Genomic DNA, 18,043 nt, shown 5'->3' on the forward strand with positions numbered 1-18,043 from the left:
TTGATTTTTCTCAAGTTTTGTACCTTTGGTACCAGAACAGCATTCTTTCGTCCCAACTCAAGTTCTCGTATCAAAATCATTCTCGTACAATATTTGATCTATACTTGAACTCCAACTAAAATAAAAACTAATTAAAAAAATAAAAGAAACTAAGTAGAATCCAACTGTAAATTAAATACTATAAGAGTACGAAGAGCTGATCCAGACTCCAATAAGAGGACTCGTGGGCGGCAAATATGTACCTAGTGTGGGAAATTTATCTCGACTTTTGAATACGTCCAGCAACAACTTTGCTTATTTATAGGATTTGGATAACAATTGGGTGTGTGGGCAGGTGGTGTTGAACGCTGGGAAGGAAAGTATTGGAAGAACCCTTCGAACTCCTCGAACTCCAACAACACCCACAAGGCCATAGTGAAAGCCAAAGCAAATGAAGAGCCGTGGTTTTCTGAGATGGTATTCCTTCCCCTCGTCATCTTAACCATTCTCAGTAGCTCCCGAGCAAAACAACCCCAGCCCATCTCAAATCCATTGGAAATGGACCAGTTCATCAACTCAATCTTCAAATGGAGAGGAACCCAGATGAGTCCAGCAACTCGCAACAGTATTGCAGGGTTGCTCTGCTTTGTGGCTGCGTCTATATCCAGCGCAGGAGGGATTGGAGGAGGTGGGATTTTCTTGCCCATACTGAACATAGTGGTTGGTCTAGACCTGAAAACAGCTTCAAGCTTCTCTGCTTTCATGGTCAACGGAGGGTCTATTGCCAATGTTATCTACAACTTGTTGAGGGGGGAAGCTCTGATCGATTATGACATAGCACTCTTGTCTGAGCCCTCCATGTTGTTGGGGGTGAGCGTTGGAGTGATCTGCAACACCGTCTTCCCTGAGTGGTTGATTACTGTACTGTTTGCAATCTTTCTTGCTTGGTGTACCATCAAGACCTGCAAATCTGGGTTTTTCTATTGGACATCAGAGTCAGAAAAGGCCAGGAGAAGAGTGGTTATAGAGTCAGGAAATGGGTCTGTTGGTGATGAGATAGGTTACGAGAAGCAAGACGAGAAGGAGGAAAGCATTAAAGAGCCTCTTTTGGGTAAGGATGGATGTGGGAAGAGAGAAAGTGGTATGGAGACTCCATGGAAGAAATTGGGGTTTCTATTGATGATATGGTTTGCTTTCCTTGCACTGCATGTTCTTCGGGGAGATGGAGATGGAAACCATCGCCAGGTTCGTCTTCTTTGTTTCTTCTTTACTTATTTGCCTTTTCTTTCCCTTTTTGATTGTCAAATTTGCATGAATTTGAATTTAGAAGTGAAGATTCAAAAGTAAATGGGAACTGCCCTTGGCATAAATTCTCAGTGTTGACAAATGAATTGTCGTTTCAAATTAGAATTCCAAACAAGATTGAAATCTGTTTCAAAAATTTACAGAGCATTACAGGATTAAAGCTGTGTGGAGTTGGATACTGGATCATATCAGCGTCCCAAATCCCTGTTGCGATGGTGTTTACAGCTTTGATTCTATACTGGAAGGGAAGCAGAGATGCAGGAGAGCGGTTCTTCAATCAACAGGCATGTTTTATGATTTTTATTTACAGAACATTAATCTCTCTTCCTCCCTTGCAATCAAAATCGTTAATCGTCTAACACCCAAATTGGTGGTGGTGGTGGTGGTGAAGGAGGAGAAAAGAGAAGGGCAATTGGAAAGGAGGAGAAGCTGTTCCAGCCTTCGTTTTCCTACCATGGCACTCATGGCTGGGATTTTGGGTGGTGGCTTTGGGATTGGCGGTGGAATGCTTATCAGTCCTCTTCTTCTTCAAATTGGAATTCCTCCAGAGGTAATCTTCCCCTTTTTTACGCCAAGAACTTAGTGAATTCCTTAAGAATTTCTTGACTAATCCACCACTAATGATGGGCAGGTAACAGCTGCGACTTGTTCATTTATGGTTCTCTTCTCTTCATCAATGTCTGCAGTTCAATACTTACTGATGGGTATTAAGGATATAGATGCTGTTCTCATCTTCACTCTTATCTGTTTTGTGGCTTCACTTGTTGGATTGGTGATAGTACAGACAGCCATTGTGAGATATGGGAGGGCTTCCCTCATTGTATTCTCAGTAGCCATTGTTATGGCTTTAAGCACCATCTTGATTACAAGTTTTGGTGCTGTTGATGTATGGCAGTCCTACATGACAGGAAAATACATGGGATTGAGGCTTCCCTGTTAATGGAAGAACTGAATATCAATTTTGTAAGAAAAGTTAGAAACTTTTTTGTTTCTGGGTGGAAGAATAAAGGAAGATGAAGAACTGATCCAAAATTTTGTAGTATAAACAGAGTAGGCAACTTTTCTTGGGTAGCTGTTAGGATCTGGGGAAGGTTACTTAAAACGAAAGTAATAAACTTAGAGCACTTGGGGTTTCAACTTTGATTTGTTTATGGAAGAGTTTGGTAAGGTAAGGCCCCCTGGAACATTAAAGAAAAGCAAAATGCAAGCCAGGACATGCAGAAACTTATAAAATTAAGGAATTAAATTAATTGAACTCCACTAGGGATACCTGAGGATTGGGTGAAGCCTCTCCACCAATAGGCCTACCTTCTGGACTACACACTCTTATGACAAACACTAGGTAGAAGAGAACTAAAATTGTCTAGAAAGAGGAATTGGAAAATCCATTCTTACTTGACCCCTTTCTGGTTGCAAAATTATTAGCAGAGAACCAAGGCATCCAAATAGGAAGGTTTCAAAAATAGGAACTGGGTCATCGATTTCGGATGTTCTAAAGCAATTGATTCTATGGTTTTTGAGACTGGATCATTGGGTTTTAGATTCGAGAAGCTAATTCTAAGGTTTTTGAGACCGATTTGAACCCACCCCTAGTTTCGAGTTTACATTCATCATAGGAATTGCACATCTATCTTTAGCATGCTTCATCCAATTCCAAAGCAATCCAGGTGGTACAAATGCATTCTCCAAACAATGTACTTGGAGATGCAATTTTGTCTATGAATCCGGTTGGACCAATTGGGTCATCCAGATCCAATATTTATTGTTTGGTTCAATTCATCTTCAATTAAAATTTGTGCATATGGGTAAGCCTAGTTTTTTAATTAATGTATGGGTAGAGGTTTCCAATGAGAGATCATTCCCTCTAGTGAGTGCAGCAGTGCAGTGAACATCGAATGACCAAGAACATCCGGGCACGTACCAATGGGAGGACGAGAGATATATTCTTCTAGAAATAGACCCATATTTTGTCGAAAGAAAAAAAAAGTGTTAAAGTGTGAATCTCACAGATTATGTGAGAGGGCAGAGGAAGGAATCTTCTTGTATATATAAATATGATCAACCAACAAATCACTAGTAGGTCAATGCAAACAAGAGCCCTCAAGGAACGTGCGTTGATGTCTTCTAGGCACATGCACAACGCGTATTTATGTAATACACTATATAATTTTTACAATATTCCTAGTCAAACTCTTGTTATTGGAGACTTAAGATCATGGTGTGATGCATCAAATCTGAAATTTCACAACAAAGAACAAAATGAGCAATTATAAACAAAAAGCCATATCTATAAACCCAAGTTCTAGGACTCCACAGTCCACACCAACCCATTTCAATGGCTGGATCTTAACTCAAATGGTTCAACCGCCAAGGTTGTACACACTTTCAATGCAAATTGGCCTGGTTTTCTAGCATGGATGGGTCTACGGTTGACCAGTTCAGTTGTCCTGGTGATGGTCTAAACAGTTCAATCCCTAGTTAACTATTCAGCCGAATAATTCACGAATTATTCGGCCGAACCGAATTTTACCGAATTAAATCAAAAATTCAGATCGAATCCGAATTAAAAATAAAATTCGGTAAAAAACGCGCTTTTTACTAATTTGAATTTTAAAAGCGAATAATTCGGACCGAACCGAATTATTCGGTCCACTTAAACAGTATTAAAAAACAAAAAACAAAAAACAAAAAAAAAAGTCATATATGAAACCCACGGTACCCACCACCAAAATAGTTCTCTTTTTTTTTTTTCATCTTCTTCTCCCACAAATTTCCGCCTCCTTCTTCCCATCTTTTTTCTCCACCTAATTCTTCTATAACAATCATACAAATCTACTATTTGTTTCGTTTCTTTCTCATAACTTCATCAGTTCATCCTAAGATAAGGGAGATATCAAGCCTTGATGGATAATTTGAGGTTCCAGGGGACCAAGACAGATTCATATCGCCGTATCAATCAATCTTCTTTTATATTGTTGCTTTAATTTTGAAAAATTAGTGCGTCTTAGTGCAATATGGGTCATGTGAACCCAAGTAAAATGATAGTGAAAATTTTTTGTGGTCAATTTATTTATTTATTTTATTGTAGTTGTAATCTTGCTTTCACTGTTTTAGAGCCTAATCTATTTCATGAGTAGAAATTGGATTACAATAACCATTGCTTCCATCGCTCAATGATAATTTTTTCATCGTTTTTTAATTTATTGTATAAAGTAATTTTCTCTTTCTAAGTATACAAATCAAGTTAATAACTTGATAAATAAAAAATATACAATAAACTATAAAAATAATATCTGAATTTTTTGCCCGACTTTTATTTTTTTAATCGAATAATTCTTGAATCCGAATCCGACTCCGATTTTTATTTTGTCCGCTTTTTTGATCGCTTTTTTTACCGAATCCTTAAATTAATCAATCGAATTATTCCGAATAATTCTCCGCCCGAATAATTCCCGAATCCAAATTTGCTAATTATGGTTCAATCATCTGGGTTGGCCAGGCTTTCATTAGAAGTGAAGCTATTGAGGATTAGAAAGGTCAAAGAGAGCGTTTCTGGCATCTAGGAAGCTGCAGCAAATTAACAACTTGTAGTTGCAGTCTGACTTTTCAAGTCTTTATATTTAATGGCTCAGATGATTTAAATTAATTTAAATCATAAACTAATCTCATCTCCACCCTTGAACAGCTCTCTTTATTCTCTCTTTTATATATATGATCTCTCACATTGATCGGAGTTTCAAACGAAACCCATCAGACTCTGTGTCCTTAAATACCCCTCCTCTGTTTTCATCACTCCATCAAAAAATGGCCTTGTTTAGAGCAGTACTCCTGAGCCTGACTGTCACAGCCATTCTGGTCAAGTTAGCCATCGGAAAGAATCACACGGTCGGAGGAGCAAGCGGGTGGGATCTAAGCTCTAACTTACAGTCGTGGGCGGCAGGCGAATCATTCCATGTCGGAGACAATCTCAGTAAGCTAACTTCTGTTTTCTTTGCTCTCTCATCTCTGTATCTTCCCTTTCTTTACAGAATGACAGAATCAATGTCATGAACTTCAAGTAACAAAAAACTCATCATAGGCTTCAATGCTTGCAGTTTTCAAATACTCGCCGCCGCACGATGTGATTGAGGTTACAAAGGCCGACTACGACTCCTGCCAGGCAACCAGCGCAGTCAAGGTTTACACCGACCTCAACACTGTGATCACATTAAACTTGCCAGGCAATAGATATTTCATATGTGGATTCCCAGAACATTGTGGCCAAGGAATGAAGCTTCTAGTTCAAACTCTGGCTACTTCTACTGCCATCCCTCCAACAGCAACTTCTCCTTCCACCTTACCAAATGTAGCCGCCCCTCCATTACCAAAGCTTGCCAGCCCTCCACCACATGCTATATCAAATCCTCCTTCCACTTTACCAAAGATAACCACCCCACCATTGCCTGGTATCCCTCCATTGACCCCCCACTCATTGCCACCACTTGGATCTGCTGCTCCTAAAGTGTTCTCCATCTTGCCCCCTTCCAACTCTCCTGCTTCTGGATCTTCTACCACACCACCTCCTCCCTCGTCAGCTAACAGAGGCCATTTATTGTCAAAGCTCACTACTGGGATATGGTTTGGAATGTCAATGCTCCTAGCACTCTAAGCGTGTTTGTACCCTCTACAGGTCTAACTTGGCCATGCGACAAGCGAACTTTTATTGAAAACAATGTCTCAGCCGGCAGATTCAAGAAAAATGGAAATACCTCAATAGTGGGTTCTTGTAATTTTATTGAAAAGTACATCATTCACTTAACAATCATATCCCCTTGTTTCAAACTAATAATACTCATGAGATGAGTGCAAGGTTTTCTATCACATCTACTCATCATATCTGCTACTTAACAAGAAATTATGATATGGTGCATGCCAAAGCTAAACAACGCCAATAGAGGCATCAATTATATTTCCCATTTATTTGGCATTTTGCAATGTCTTGGCAATCCAATCCTCCTCAAGGTCGCAAAGATTGTTTCACAGGCAGAAACAGAGAATAAACACTCAAATGAATGTTTCAACAGAGTCATGGGATGTAGGTAGAAACAGCTAGAAAACCGAAATATAAATTACATGATCTCCTTATTGACACTACAATCTATCAGCATCAATCAAGAAGGAAGTCATCAAGCCCCCACGGAAATCCACACTAAATAAGGTTTGCCTGACTCCCAAGAAATCTGATATAGGCAACATCAATCAATGACTTAAACTAAACAAAGATCAAACATTGAAGTCTGTTTGACCTATGCAACTGGTGGTCGGAGAACATGGTCTTGTGAGGTGTCGACAGCGGCAGGTGGCATGAATTGCCACATTGCAACTCCCGGGTAACCAACGAATGGCATCAGCTTGCTTCCAGCAGCTTGGCCTTGGGCAGCAAATGCAGCTGGGATGGGAGTAGGGTGAGGCAGAAACCCTGGTTGAGCACTCGTGGCTTTAACTTGTTGCTCCAGCTTCTCCTTCTCTGCCTTTAGCCTCTGTTTCTCATCACGCAGCTCATTCTTCTCAGCCTGCAAAGTTAAGACTGCAATTTAATATAACTCACAGCCAAGGATTAAAGTATCGGTATCGGTCGCCGTATTGGTAGGCCAAAATTAAGATACGTATCGAAGGGTATCGTATCGTATCGTATCGGAGATACACTAAGATACACTAAAGATACACACATAAATGGATAGGAAACATTTTTTTAAACACTTTTGCATAAAGAATTTGTTAAAAAAAGCTATTGATAATATGTATTATGCATAAACACTAAATTGAGGGTATCGTATTAAGAATTCAAGGTCTGTAGTTGTCCCATAAATGTAAAATCCTTGTTCTCAACCTTGATTTCCACTTTAGTTAGAGAGAAATATGGCTGACAGCAACTTTGGAACAAAAACCCTTCAAAAAATCGTTTTTTTCTGAAAAATTACCCATATTAGCCATTATATGACCGTAGCGCCGACACGTATCGATACTCACCGATACGTACCGATATATATATATATATATATCGATACTCACCAATACATGCTGATATACACCGATACGTACCGATCGATACATACCGATACTAACCGATATGTACCAATACATACCAAAACGTACATTTTACCTCAATTTTATATTTTTCATAGAGTCGTATCGAGGCATGTCGTATCATATCGATGTGTACTAGTGGTATATTGATGCATATCGGTATGTATTGTAGGATATATATCGATACAAAATGATTTAAAAAATTCAATGTATCGTATCGGTGTGTATCGTATCGGCCGACTAAACTTAAGATACGTATCGGAGGGTATCGTATCGGTATCGGAGATACTTAAAACCATGCTCACAGCAAACACAACTTACTATTACCCACTTCCCAAAACAAACATCAGTAGCATCCAGGTCAGCAAGAATAATATCAAAATCAGGATGCAGAAGAAACCGAAATGAATTGTAAAGTCAAACGAGCAACAATGGCAAACAAGCATAGAGAATGTGAAGTTGTAGGCTTACCTTCAACTCTTTAATTTTCACTTGTAGGCTTTCATTCGACCCCTTCAGTTTCTGGGCTTCACCGCGCAACTGAGTCACCATGCGAACAGCATCACTCAATATAGACGCCTTGTCTATTTTAGGTGGCCTTCCAGGCTCAAGGATGGAACCCAACTCCACAAACCTTACAAATCGTTCCAAAGTCAATATGAGAGAGAGAGAGAGGTTCCAATATTGCTGGCCCAAACTGAAGGAATGGGATTGACCAGGATCCCCCTTTTCCTAGGTTGGGGGAGAAGGTACACAGCACCGAAACGAAAAGGCAGGAGAGCACCCATACCACAGTTTTTTTCTCTTTTTTTTTTTTTTGGTGGGGGGGGGGGGGGGGTGGCAGGAAGAGGTTGAGGTTTGGTTGTAGGGCTGTCAATCAGGTTATGCCCCATTTACCCATTACATATGGATCCTGGTCTTGTTGGGCCCCTGTCTTATCATGATATTATGTAGCTTGGGGGTTTCCAGCCAACTCAGCCAAATTTTAGCAGTGTTAGGATTACCGAACCTCAACTTATACGAATAGAAATAAAAAAAGGTGATAAGTGGGTTGAATGAAACATTGGCACAAGAGAGAGAGAGAGGATGGGAAGGGGACATGCCTGTCATTCAGCCTATCTCTCCGCATTTTCTCTCTACATGCTTTGGACCCAGAAGCACAGCATGATTCTGACCTCACCCTGCAACAAAATTCGCTTTTAAATTAGAGAATATAACAAAAAAAGGGTACATTAGCCTCTGTGTATAGAGAGAGGGAAAAGACATCTTTGTAAACTGCGAAGTCTCACAGTCGCAAAACTCATCAGCAGGGAACTACATATAAAATAAGGCCTTGCCGTAAACCAGTTAATTCAATTACATATCACTGCAATTGGATGTTGCAATGTGACTTGCATCTTTTTCTTTAAAAGTCATGCACAGGAATGTACCTTTTCCGGGAGCCCGTCTCCTCCAAGGCATCTGAATCCCCAAAGGAGCCATCAATTTCAACACTAAAGAGATAGATAACCATAAAAATATTATTAAACAGTGACTATACTAATTTAAGAAAAAAATCACAAACACAACAAATACCAGGTAGCAATTAACTTGTCACCTACAAAAAAAACAAAAAAACAGAAAAAAAAAGCACAAATGTTGGTTGATAAAAATTTTCAATTGATATAGATGCAGAAAAATAAATATAAGGAAAATGAATTATATTAATGGGAGTATGGGACCTACCTCACATTTTAAGAAACTTAAACCAGGGCACTATCAACAACCATAGTTCTGTCAGAACATACAATTACAGAGGAAGGCATTTTTCACAGGCCCACAAACATAGCCTTCTGTCCATGTGTGTCCATATCTACCACATGGCAGTTAAGTTAGCCCCAAGAGTTTGCAGATATGTTGTCCATGACACCCAATAACATGTGATAAACTTCAACCTAAAAGCATCACAACAGGCTGCAAAATCCACAGGACAATGTTTGGCTGAAATTCAGATGGCCATCTAACATGTTGGCTGTGAAACTTGACAATGCCAATCACAGGGTTCTGTTCTATATGATCGGAATAGCCATGTAAGCCTTTCAATTGGCTCAAATAGGTGCCAATTTAGATGGGTACCAAATAATTCAAAGGGCGAGTCCAATAAATGGTGGTATATATGGTTAAATTTTTTTAATATAAATTTTGAAATGTCACCAATCCAGGAGGTGCTGTACCCCAACCGTCAAAACTACCAATCAGCCCTCAACATGGCAGAAATTGATGCCATGGAGAGTACTTCCTTTCTTAATTAATTATCTCAAATAAAAATCACTTGAACAAGTGAGGATAGATTCTGGCACAATGAAAGAACTAGACTACAGAAGCCTTAAATTGGCTATGGAACACAGTAAAACCATGGTCATGGTTAAGCTCCAACCACTATCCACAAACTTAGGGGACTTGGTGAGACTACTAAAAGGGAAAAAGGCTGAAGTGGCAATACATGTCTGATATAAATAAATACCTAGATTAGCTCGAACCCAACACCCTCACGGCACCACAAATTCTTTAAACAACGAATTGAGAATAAGATAATCAGGCAGCAGACATTATTACACAAAGCGGAGTAGATGAGTCCATCAGCTTAGCTAAATCAAAGATGCAAAGTTGGCAGTCAGGTTCAATCTTGGGCCAGATAAGCCTCTGATGAAATAATTTCAGGAATTTTGTTGCAAAAGGAGGATAAAACTTCATGGTTCCCACTTTGAAACATGACATCTGCCTCCAAATAAAAGAAAAATAATTCCAACCAGTTCTTGAACAGTTTATAATTATTTTTCAATATCAACTATGAAGAATCTCATGGTCTAGTCCATAATCAGTTTTGCCAGAGAGATCATCATGCTTAAACATATGAAGGACAGAATGTCAAGCTAACCACAGCAAGACAAAATTTCCAATCTCCCTGTTTTTAAACATGACATGTCCCTCCAAAACAGGGCAACCTTGCTAGTCACCTCTTAAATAATTTCTCTCTCTCTTCAGTTTTGGTAATGTCATGGTTTTAGTCAGTCAACTGTTTTGCAGGAGACAATTATCAAGCCAAAACATAGAGGAGGGAAGTTCCAAACTCCCACATCAGTCTTGATCAATGCCCTAATCTTAGTGAGACTGATGCAGCATCTGGAGCCTTCATATGGCTAGATTGATGTGATCGAATATGGAGACCAACACTTAAGACTAGGAGGCCAACAAGAGGCTGGCAACACCGGTACAGGTAGTCTGGTCAATCAAGGAGTGTTTGGGGATTAAATATGTGATATTCTTAATATCTTTAATTGGATTTATTAGCTGGTCTTCACATATTTAGTTTAAGAAGTGTTCTAAGTCTTGTTTGACAAGTAATTAGTTAAGTCCAAATAGTGTTCAACTTAGGGAAGATTCCTTCTAAGAGTATGTTATGGATTAAAGTTAGAATGTATATAAGATGTAAATCCTGCATCAAATTTACAGTTAAATGAAAGTTTAGGGTTTTTTATTTTATTTTATTTTCCCACTGGTTGAAGCCTCAAGGCTTGCCAACTGGTTTTCTCCCTTCTCATTTTGGCTCACTTTAGATCTGCATTTTTCTTAGGTGTGACCTTCCTACCACTCCTTTATTCTTCATCTTTTCTTTCTTTCCTTTTTGTTTAGAGCTGGCAGAAACCTAATTTCTGATCAATTTCCAGACACCCTGTTTCTTTTGCAACTTATTACTTGCTAGTTTACTTCTTTTGTAACTAGCTGTCTATCAGCATTCCCTCTTGAAGTCAATTAATAGCTGTCTCGGTTCATCCATACTATCAGATCAAGATTCCTTGTTCTGTTTTCACCCTTTTACCAAACGAGTACCATTGTTCCTTCTATATCCCTGCTAAACTCATATTTTCCGGATTGGGTTAGTCTTATAGAATAAACTGGATCTATTTCTGGAGTTCTTTGTTAATCCGGTAAATTAACGTTACTATTCGCTTTTCCAGTCCATGTTTACTGGCTAGTTCTCCTTCCATTTCTGAAATTTTACAAGTAACTTTTAAGTGCGCAGCTAGAGTACTGTTTGCAAGTTTCAAAATAATCCAGTCTTCTGGAACCATATTAAAATTCAGGATGTGGTCAAATTTCTCAATTATCTACAGGAGTTCAGTTCTGGTAATCCTCAAGTTGGGTTCTAGAACTGTTTGCTTCTAGAATTCCCCATAGAATCCTGAACCACATCAGAGACTCATGAAATTATTCAACTATGTCACCACAACTGGAATACGGTTATCACTGGTGGAATACAGTGAGCCTGTATTCTTAGTTCAAGGGTAGCAGGAATGGTTGCAAGGAGCTTACAAAGAGATAAAGAGATCAATATTAAACAATAAGCACCTTCAACAAGTCTAATTATCAACCTTTATGTGTGATGGTCAAATAGAGATGCATTACATGGTTCTTTTGTCATAAACACCAACGAGATACATATTTTGCAGGACCAAGTCACATATTTAGATGAACCTTTGTGGAACAGCATACGAGAACACATACACCACTTAATTTTGAATTAAATGAGTTGACTTCTGCAAGACCATCGAGAAAAAGAATACATTACTCTTATGAAACAAGGACATGAGATCACGAAAACATTGTTCTTAAAAAAATCTTACAAACTATGATCAGAATAAAGCTTGCAATTCATCGCTTCAATCATGCACTTTAGATAGGAATGAGCTTGTAGCTCAATGGTGGCAGCCTTTGGCATAAGACCAAGGAGGTCTTGTGGTCGACTCTCTGTTGGTCGACTCTCCATTCCATCCCACCTATATCTATATCTATATGCCCCCCTCTCCCCACCCCTGCCTGCGGACCCACAGCCAGCTGGTTGGGTTATTTACAGACCCCCAAAAAAAATCATGTGCTTTAGACCAATCTTAAACTGAACAATCTTACAAATAGATCTAAGTCCCTACTAACGAGAGTAATACTACAATTGCAGTGTAAATTTTAGAATTCAAGTCTACGTCCTGTCAAACCCTAGGATTTGAATTTTCTGGGTTACAATCAAAAAGCGAAAAGTAACTTATCACATACATTTGGATTCCTTAACGAAGATGGTGACCAAGTTCGTTACCACATGGAAGCATTACCATTTCACAAACTTAATTACAAAAGGAAGCTACACTTTCCTTTTGCGTTATAAAAAATATAAAAAATAAAAAAATAAAAAAAAACTTCAGCAAACAAAGAAAAGCAAAATGGCACGCATTTCACACAGATTCAGAAAGGTCTAACTAACAGTAGGGAAAACAAAATATAAGCACAACTATTCATACAAGAAAAAGAGAACCATAAAATAAAGTATGTTGTGGCTCAATACCTGGGAATTTTTCAAACCAAAATTGATATTTGTATCACTGGACCAAAGGACTAGAAAGCTACAGATTATTTATAAGCCTATATGGTGTCAAAAAAGCTACATATTATTCCCATAATCAACAGGTTGCATAGACTTTCAGAGCACATTTCAGGTTTATAAAGTTTGTTTTGGCTTGTTATGCCTTGTTTGGGGCTTTAGCTCCCCATACAGCTTTAATTAGTGGATCAGATAAAAATAAAACAAATAGACATAGGAAGATCTTTATTTATCAGAGGAGGAAAGCATAACCTTTGCCTTTTTCACTTTAGTTATAAAGAAAAGCTATAATATTAGAAAAGGAAGGACAAGACTGATGAACAAAAACACATCATAGACATATTGATTTGGAGCATGCAAAAAAGATGTTAACATCAGCCTTTTCCAAGAAAATCAATCAGGAATTATTCTAGTCCACTCTCAAAAGCCTTAAAAGGGTGTACTCGGTGCACGAGGCTCCCGCATGTGCAAGGTCCCGCGCGGGGGGGGGGGGGGAGAGAACTACGCAGCGTTACTCTCAAAAGCCTTACTATTGCCCACAAATGGAGAAAAAAAAACTTAGGCAGCTAATGAGCAAGGCTGATATGGATTTCTAGTTGGTGTTAACATTGTTGTCAACAGAGTCACTAGAGGATGGGTGATGTAGATCACTTGGGCTTATTTTATTGCAAATAAGCCTCGGGTTGTGCTATGTATGTGTTGGGCATTTGATCCCATGGGCTTTATTCGCAATGGGTCACTTTAATATGTCTAAAATATTGGTAGAAAGTAGAAAAACGGGATTTATATTTAGTGCTTTTATTTAAGTTGTTTTAATTCAATAAAGGCCTATTGGGCCCATCGAGTGTAATATCCTATATAGACTATTAGTTAGTCAGTCCTACTCCATGTTGGAGTTAGAAGTCTAGTACTAGTTCTATTTGAAGTCTTAGTTGTAGTAGGAGTGTCTAGTCCTATTTGGAAACTAGCTCCTAGTCAAGGTATGATTGTAATTCTGCCCTCTTTAAATAGAGGAGCCTATGCACTGATATTTCTTAGACTTGAATGAATAAATTATTGAGTGATTACTCTTTAGTTGAAAAGTTGTTATTGAGAGGTGAGATACCTAAACCTTTGAGGGGTGTGACACCCAAAACCTGAGTGGTGAGATACCCATTCTTTTATTCTCTTTCACCCTTCTCAACCCCCCATCTGTTAAATTCTTCTTTTTCTATTTTATTGTTGTAACATTCAAGAGGTACAATTCAGATTTTGTTAGAAGCTATTACAGTCCAAAACCGACCAGCATCAATGAAGATTTTAGGAGAGAGATCGATCTCCATATCTCCCTCCTCTGACCTCTGATCTGTAAACCCTTTTAAGGGTGTGTTCTAGGCTGCTATTAGACCACTCGGTCCTCTTCTTGGAACTGTCCAGATCTGTCCAGCAGTTGTTCTGAAGAATCTTGAAGTTTTCTCTCCTAGTCAAAAAATCAAAAAAGCTTATAACTCCACAACCAGCCGTTAGAATCCTCTCAACTTTGGGGGTTTTTGTACCCTCCCTAGGGACTATCTACGCCCAAGAGTGCAGCTTAATCGGACTCCTACAGACCTGGCCGCACCTCTCTCTCCAGCTCTATAGCAGGTCTTTCTCTCTCCTATCGGGTTGGGTTTTGGGCTGATTTTGCTCTTGTATGGATATTGTATCCTTGGGGGTTTATTCGATGGTCTTATTTCTTTGTTTCCTGCTCCTATTTGTATTGTTTGGAGTTATAAACTGCTGGGGTAGTTTCTTGTAATTTACTCCTGCATTAATGGGCATATTGTTGGTGTGGATGGATGCTTGTGAACGAGTGCAGAAAGATGATGTAATCAAGGCCCTTTTTGGCTCACGGAAGAATCCTAGGGTTGTCCACAAACTAGCCGGGGTCGACTGCGTACAGTGGTAGAACCATGGCAAAGAGTTCGACCATGAACCACTCTTGGCAGACTGCATATGACTAGCGAGGTCAACCTCGTGATTTCAAGGTTGACCTTGCAAGTGCGCATTTCTCCTCTTTTGGTAACATATCAAGTGGGAGGATTGAAAATGGAATAGTGCTTGGGTCGACTAGTTTGTTTTTTGAAAACTATGATAGGAGGTCTACTATAGACAGTACATATGTTGGAGGCAATCCTTCACTTTGAGGAATAACAAACACACTACAATGTCAAGGTCCAATCTTGAAGCTAAGTATAGGGTTATGGCTCATATTGTAGCTGAATTGAGGTGGCTGAAATATTTTCTTCAAGAATTTTTTTTTTTTTTTTCTTTCCCCAATAGACCTATTGAAATGTACTGCTGCCATCTATAATACCAGAAATCCAATGTTTCATTCGAGTACAAAGCACATCAAAGTCAATTGTCATTCTGTTTGTGATGTTGTAATGACAAAATTGATCTCCACTCCTTTTGTCGAATTTACTCAATAACTTGGTGACTTGTTCACTTGAGCCTTGTTTAAGAATGTGTTTCTTCAAAGGTGTTCCAAGCTGTGCACGGGAAACACTTATGCTCCAACTGGAAGGGGGAATTTTAAGAATACTAAATAGTGGTACCACAAGGGTGTTAAGTGCAAGGGTATCATTATCATATACCCTTGCTGTTTTGTCTAAGTCGTGGCACACTTTACTAAGGGTAGTTTTGTACTTCTCATTATTAAACCCCAATATAAATATACTATAATGCTACGGATTGGAATTTAACTGCATCCTCTCCAATCGGAAGCCACTCTTGCAGCCTAGCCTGCCTCCTACATTCTCCTTCCTCTTCTCACTTGTTTCTCTTCTTATGTCTACTTTCTCTTTGATTATACCTAAATTTTGGTTGGTTACTTCAAATTTAAATCTGTTACAAACATAATGCATTAGGAGAACATTAACCCTCAGGATTGGACTAATTAGGGATTAAAAAAAAAATATTGCGCCCTTCTTGATGTGTTCTTGGTTGACAGGTCTTATTAGGGATCAAAAACACTCCATCTGCAAAACTTAATCTGTCCTCAGTGGTGGACAGTGTTGATCAAGGGAAAATGATAAAACTTCACATGTCCAAGCTAATTTGTTCAGGGTTCTAGTTGTTTTAGTTTGGGGTGGTGGTGTGACCAAACTCAAAACAATTTTTACACCTAGTAAATTATTCATAAAGAAACACCAACTGCAACTATTTAATGAGTACTGTATGCGGCGCGGCTGATAAACAGAGCGCCAAACTCAATTAATAAATACCCATGGTAAAGTATGACAAAGCAAATAGCAAGTGCGACTATTTAATATCCATTGTAGATGTATACACAAAATGCATTTCAGGCTCTATCCAATCCAGGTCTATAATAAATTATGCTGTATGATGCCATTCATCCTTATTACAGCTTTCCCTCCCACTTGTGGAAGGAAACCACAAATCCTTGCCCACAATCTCAGATTGTCCTGATTTAGATTCAAGGACCCAGCAATGCTTAGAAAACCATAACCATCTGTTGGTTATGTAAAGGAATCTCTCTAGCATTCACATATCATAGATTAATTATCAAAAGAATGGATACCAAATGAATGTGAACAAGAAGAAATAAGATATTTTTGCACAGAAATTTTATCTAGTCATTCAACAAAAGAATTTGTAAAGAAAAGGAGAGCTAGTGGATGATAGAACATCATGGAGATCGAGAATAATCAAGAAATAGGAATTATATTCCATGAGAGCAGACCAACCTACCTGACAGAAGAAGAACCGTTAAATCCCTGTGAAGGAGGCCAGTGAAATCCGGTTGCCGGAGCCTGAAATTCACAAACTGAGACAGGAATTTCGTCGATAACACCGTAATCATAGAGCCAGTTAGGGTTTTCCGAAGAAATCATCTGATTCATCTCCAGTCAATTTCGAGCGCGTTGCTTTGAGTCGATTGGCGATCGTTTCGCGGGTGGGTTGGAGAAGGAAAATGGTAAGGTGCGTGCTTTGGGTTGAGAAAATAGAGTTGAAAAATCTGGACTTGACTTTTGATGACCGCGTTGAAACTGAACTTTTTTTTTTTTTTTTTTTGAGAATTCATCTCCACCATACGGACGTATCAAAAGCGAACGTCTGTCCTTTTGATTTTCATAAATACTCTGATAGAATCCACACTTGTCTCATTTTTTGTCATTACAACCGTGAGAAAGGTCATAATTGGTGTGAGGATTCAACACTCGTCTTACTTCTTATCATTACAAGTGTGAAGAGAAATATAATTGAAAGTAAAAAGGACATATGTTGAATTCTCACATGTACATCAAGTGATCTTGCATGCAATAGATTCAAATTCCCCCTCATCATCATGTAAATAATGATAAATGTTACAATTGTTTGCCTCAATACGTATGTGCAGAAAATTCATTCTCTTTTCCAACAAAAAATTTCACTATTGCCTAATAATTGCAACCCAATGGTAGCAGTCAAGGGAATGGAATCCCAGGGGTAGGTTTGATAATACCCACTTTGGGTGAATTTTTCCAACCCTACCCTTGAGATTCTATTCCCCTAGCTACTACCATGCTATAACCCAAGTAGCAGCCAAGCTTCATTCTCTTTTCCACACACCCAAATTTGGAATCCTATTGGTATTGGTGGATACTCCTGTGGATTAAAATGTAAAATGATCAAAATAATATTGCTATCATTTTTTTTTTTTTGGTAGGAGAATCCAACCCCCATGGTGGGAAAAGGGGAATTTTATTCACTAATTACCTACATGCAGTACTCATGGATAGAGCATGATAGATCTCTAATATCTACGGATCAGAACTTAGACAATCACGTTATCAACATTATGAGAAGTGTTTTTCCCAAACTAAAAAGGGCAGGAGATTAACAAACTTGTTTGAGATGGAATTTCTCATGTCAAGCCAATGGGAGCACAAGAGGGGGCACCACACGGTTCTTGCATAGGGTATCTCTGTCTTTCATTTTTCTTTTTTACTATTTTTTTTTTTTCCTTTTTCATAAAATAGGGGTTCTAGATGTCAAGGTAGGGAAAAAGTGTAAGAGGACGCATAATACCAGTTGTGTGTTACCAAAAAATTACGACTTTTATGTGTTATGTGGTGATTTATTTTGGATTAAGTTTTCCTTCACCCATGAGTGAAAAAAGAATCTATTCACCTACCTCTTTTTAACTATCCAATGGAACTCTGAGAAGAGCTAAGGCATCTCGGAGCTTTACCTAATAGGAAAGAGTAATTATGATCCTCCACCAGTGAGTGAAGACTACACCAACACCTTTACCATTTC

The 18,043-nt window shown here is 38.7% G+C and overlaps 3 protein-coding genes across 3 annotated transcripts; 2 read left to right on the top strand and 1 right to left on the bottom strand.

Annotated features, from left to right (window-relative positions):
• The first annotated feature begins 246 nt into the window (after positions 1-246).
• LOC122070101 (sulfite exporter TauE/SafE family protein 5-like) lies at positions 247-2,316 on the top strand. The gene is made up of 4 exons (XM_042634210.1): positions 247-1,224; positions 1,428-1,568; positions 1,676-1,834; positions 1,916-2,316. Exons 1-4 carry the CDS (start codon positions 454-456, stop codon positions 2,222-2,224), a joined length of 1,380 nt encoding a protein of 459 aa, XP_042490144.1. The 5' UTR covers positions 247-453; the 3' UTR covers positions 2,225-2,316.
• Positions 2,317-4,948: 2,632 nt separating this feature from the next.
• LOC122070109 (uclacyanin 1-like) lies at positions 4,949-6,196 on the top strand. Its single transcript, XM_042634219.1, has 2 exons — positions 4,949-5,254; positions 5,379-6,196. The coding sequence occupies exons 1-2, from the start codon at positions 4,996-4,998 to the stop codon at positions 5,930-5,932; spliced, it is 813 nt and encodes a 270-aa protein (XP_042490153.1). The 5' UTR covers positions 4,949-4,995; the 3' UTR covers positions 5,933-6,196.
• A 6-nt stretch (positions 6,197-6,202) lies between these two features.
• Positions 6,203-16,807, bottom strand: LOC122070110 (transcription factor ILR3-like). Its single transcript, XM_042634220.1, has 5 exons — positions 16,493-16,807; positions 8,781-8,843; positions 8,454-8,531; positions 7,822-7,984; positions 6,203-6,836 (listed from the first exon to the last, which is right to left on the bottom strand). Exons 1-5 carry the CDS (start codon positions 16,642-16,644, stop codon positions 6,570-6,572), a joined length of 723 nt encoding a protein of 240 aa, XP_042490154.1. The 5' UTR covers positions 16,645-16,807; the 3' UTR covers positions 6,203-6,569.
• Between the last annotated feature and the right edge of the window lie 1,236 nt (positions 16,808-18,043).

The sequence above is a fragment of the Macadamia integrifolia genome, unplaced genomic scaffold (genome assembly GCF_013358625.1).
Source record: "Macadamia integrifolia cultivar HAES 741 unplaced genomic scaffold, SCU_Mint_v3 scaffold823, whole genome shotgun sequence".
Taxonomy (NCBI): Eukaryota; Viridiplantae; Streptophyta; class Magnoliopsida; order Proteales; family Proteaceae; genus Macadamia; species Macadamia integrifolia.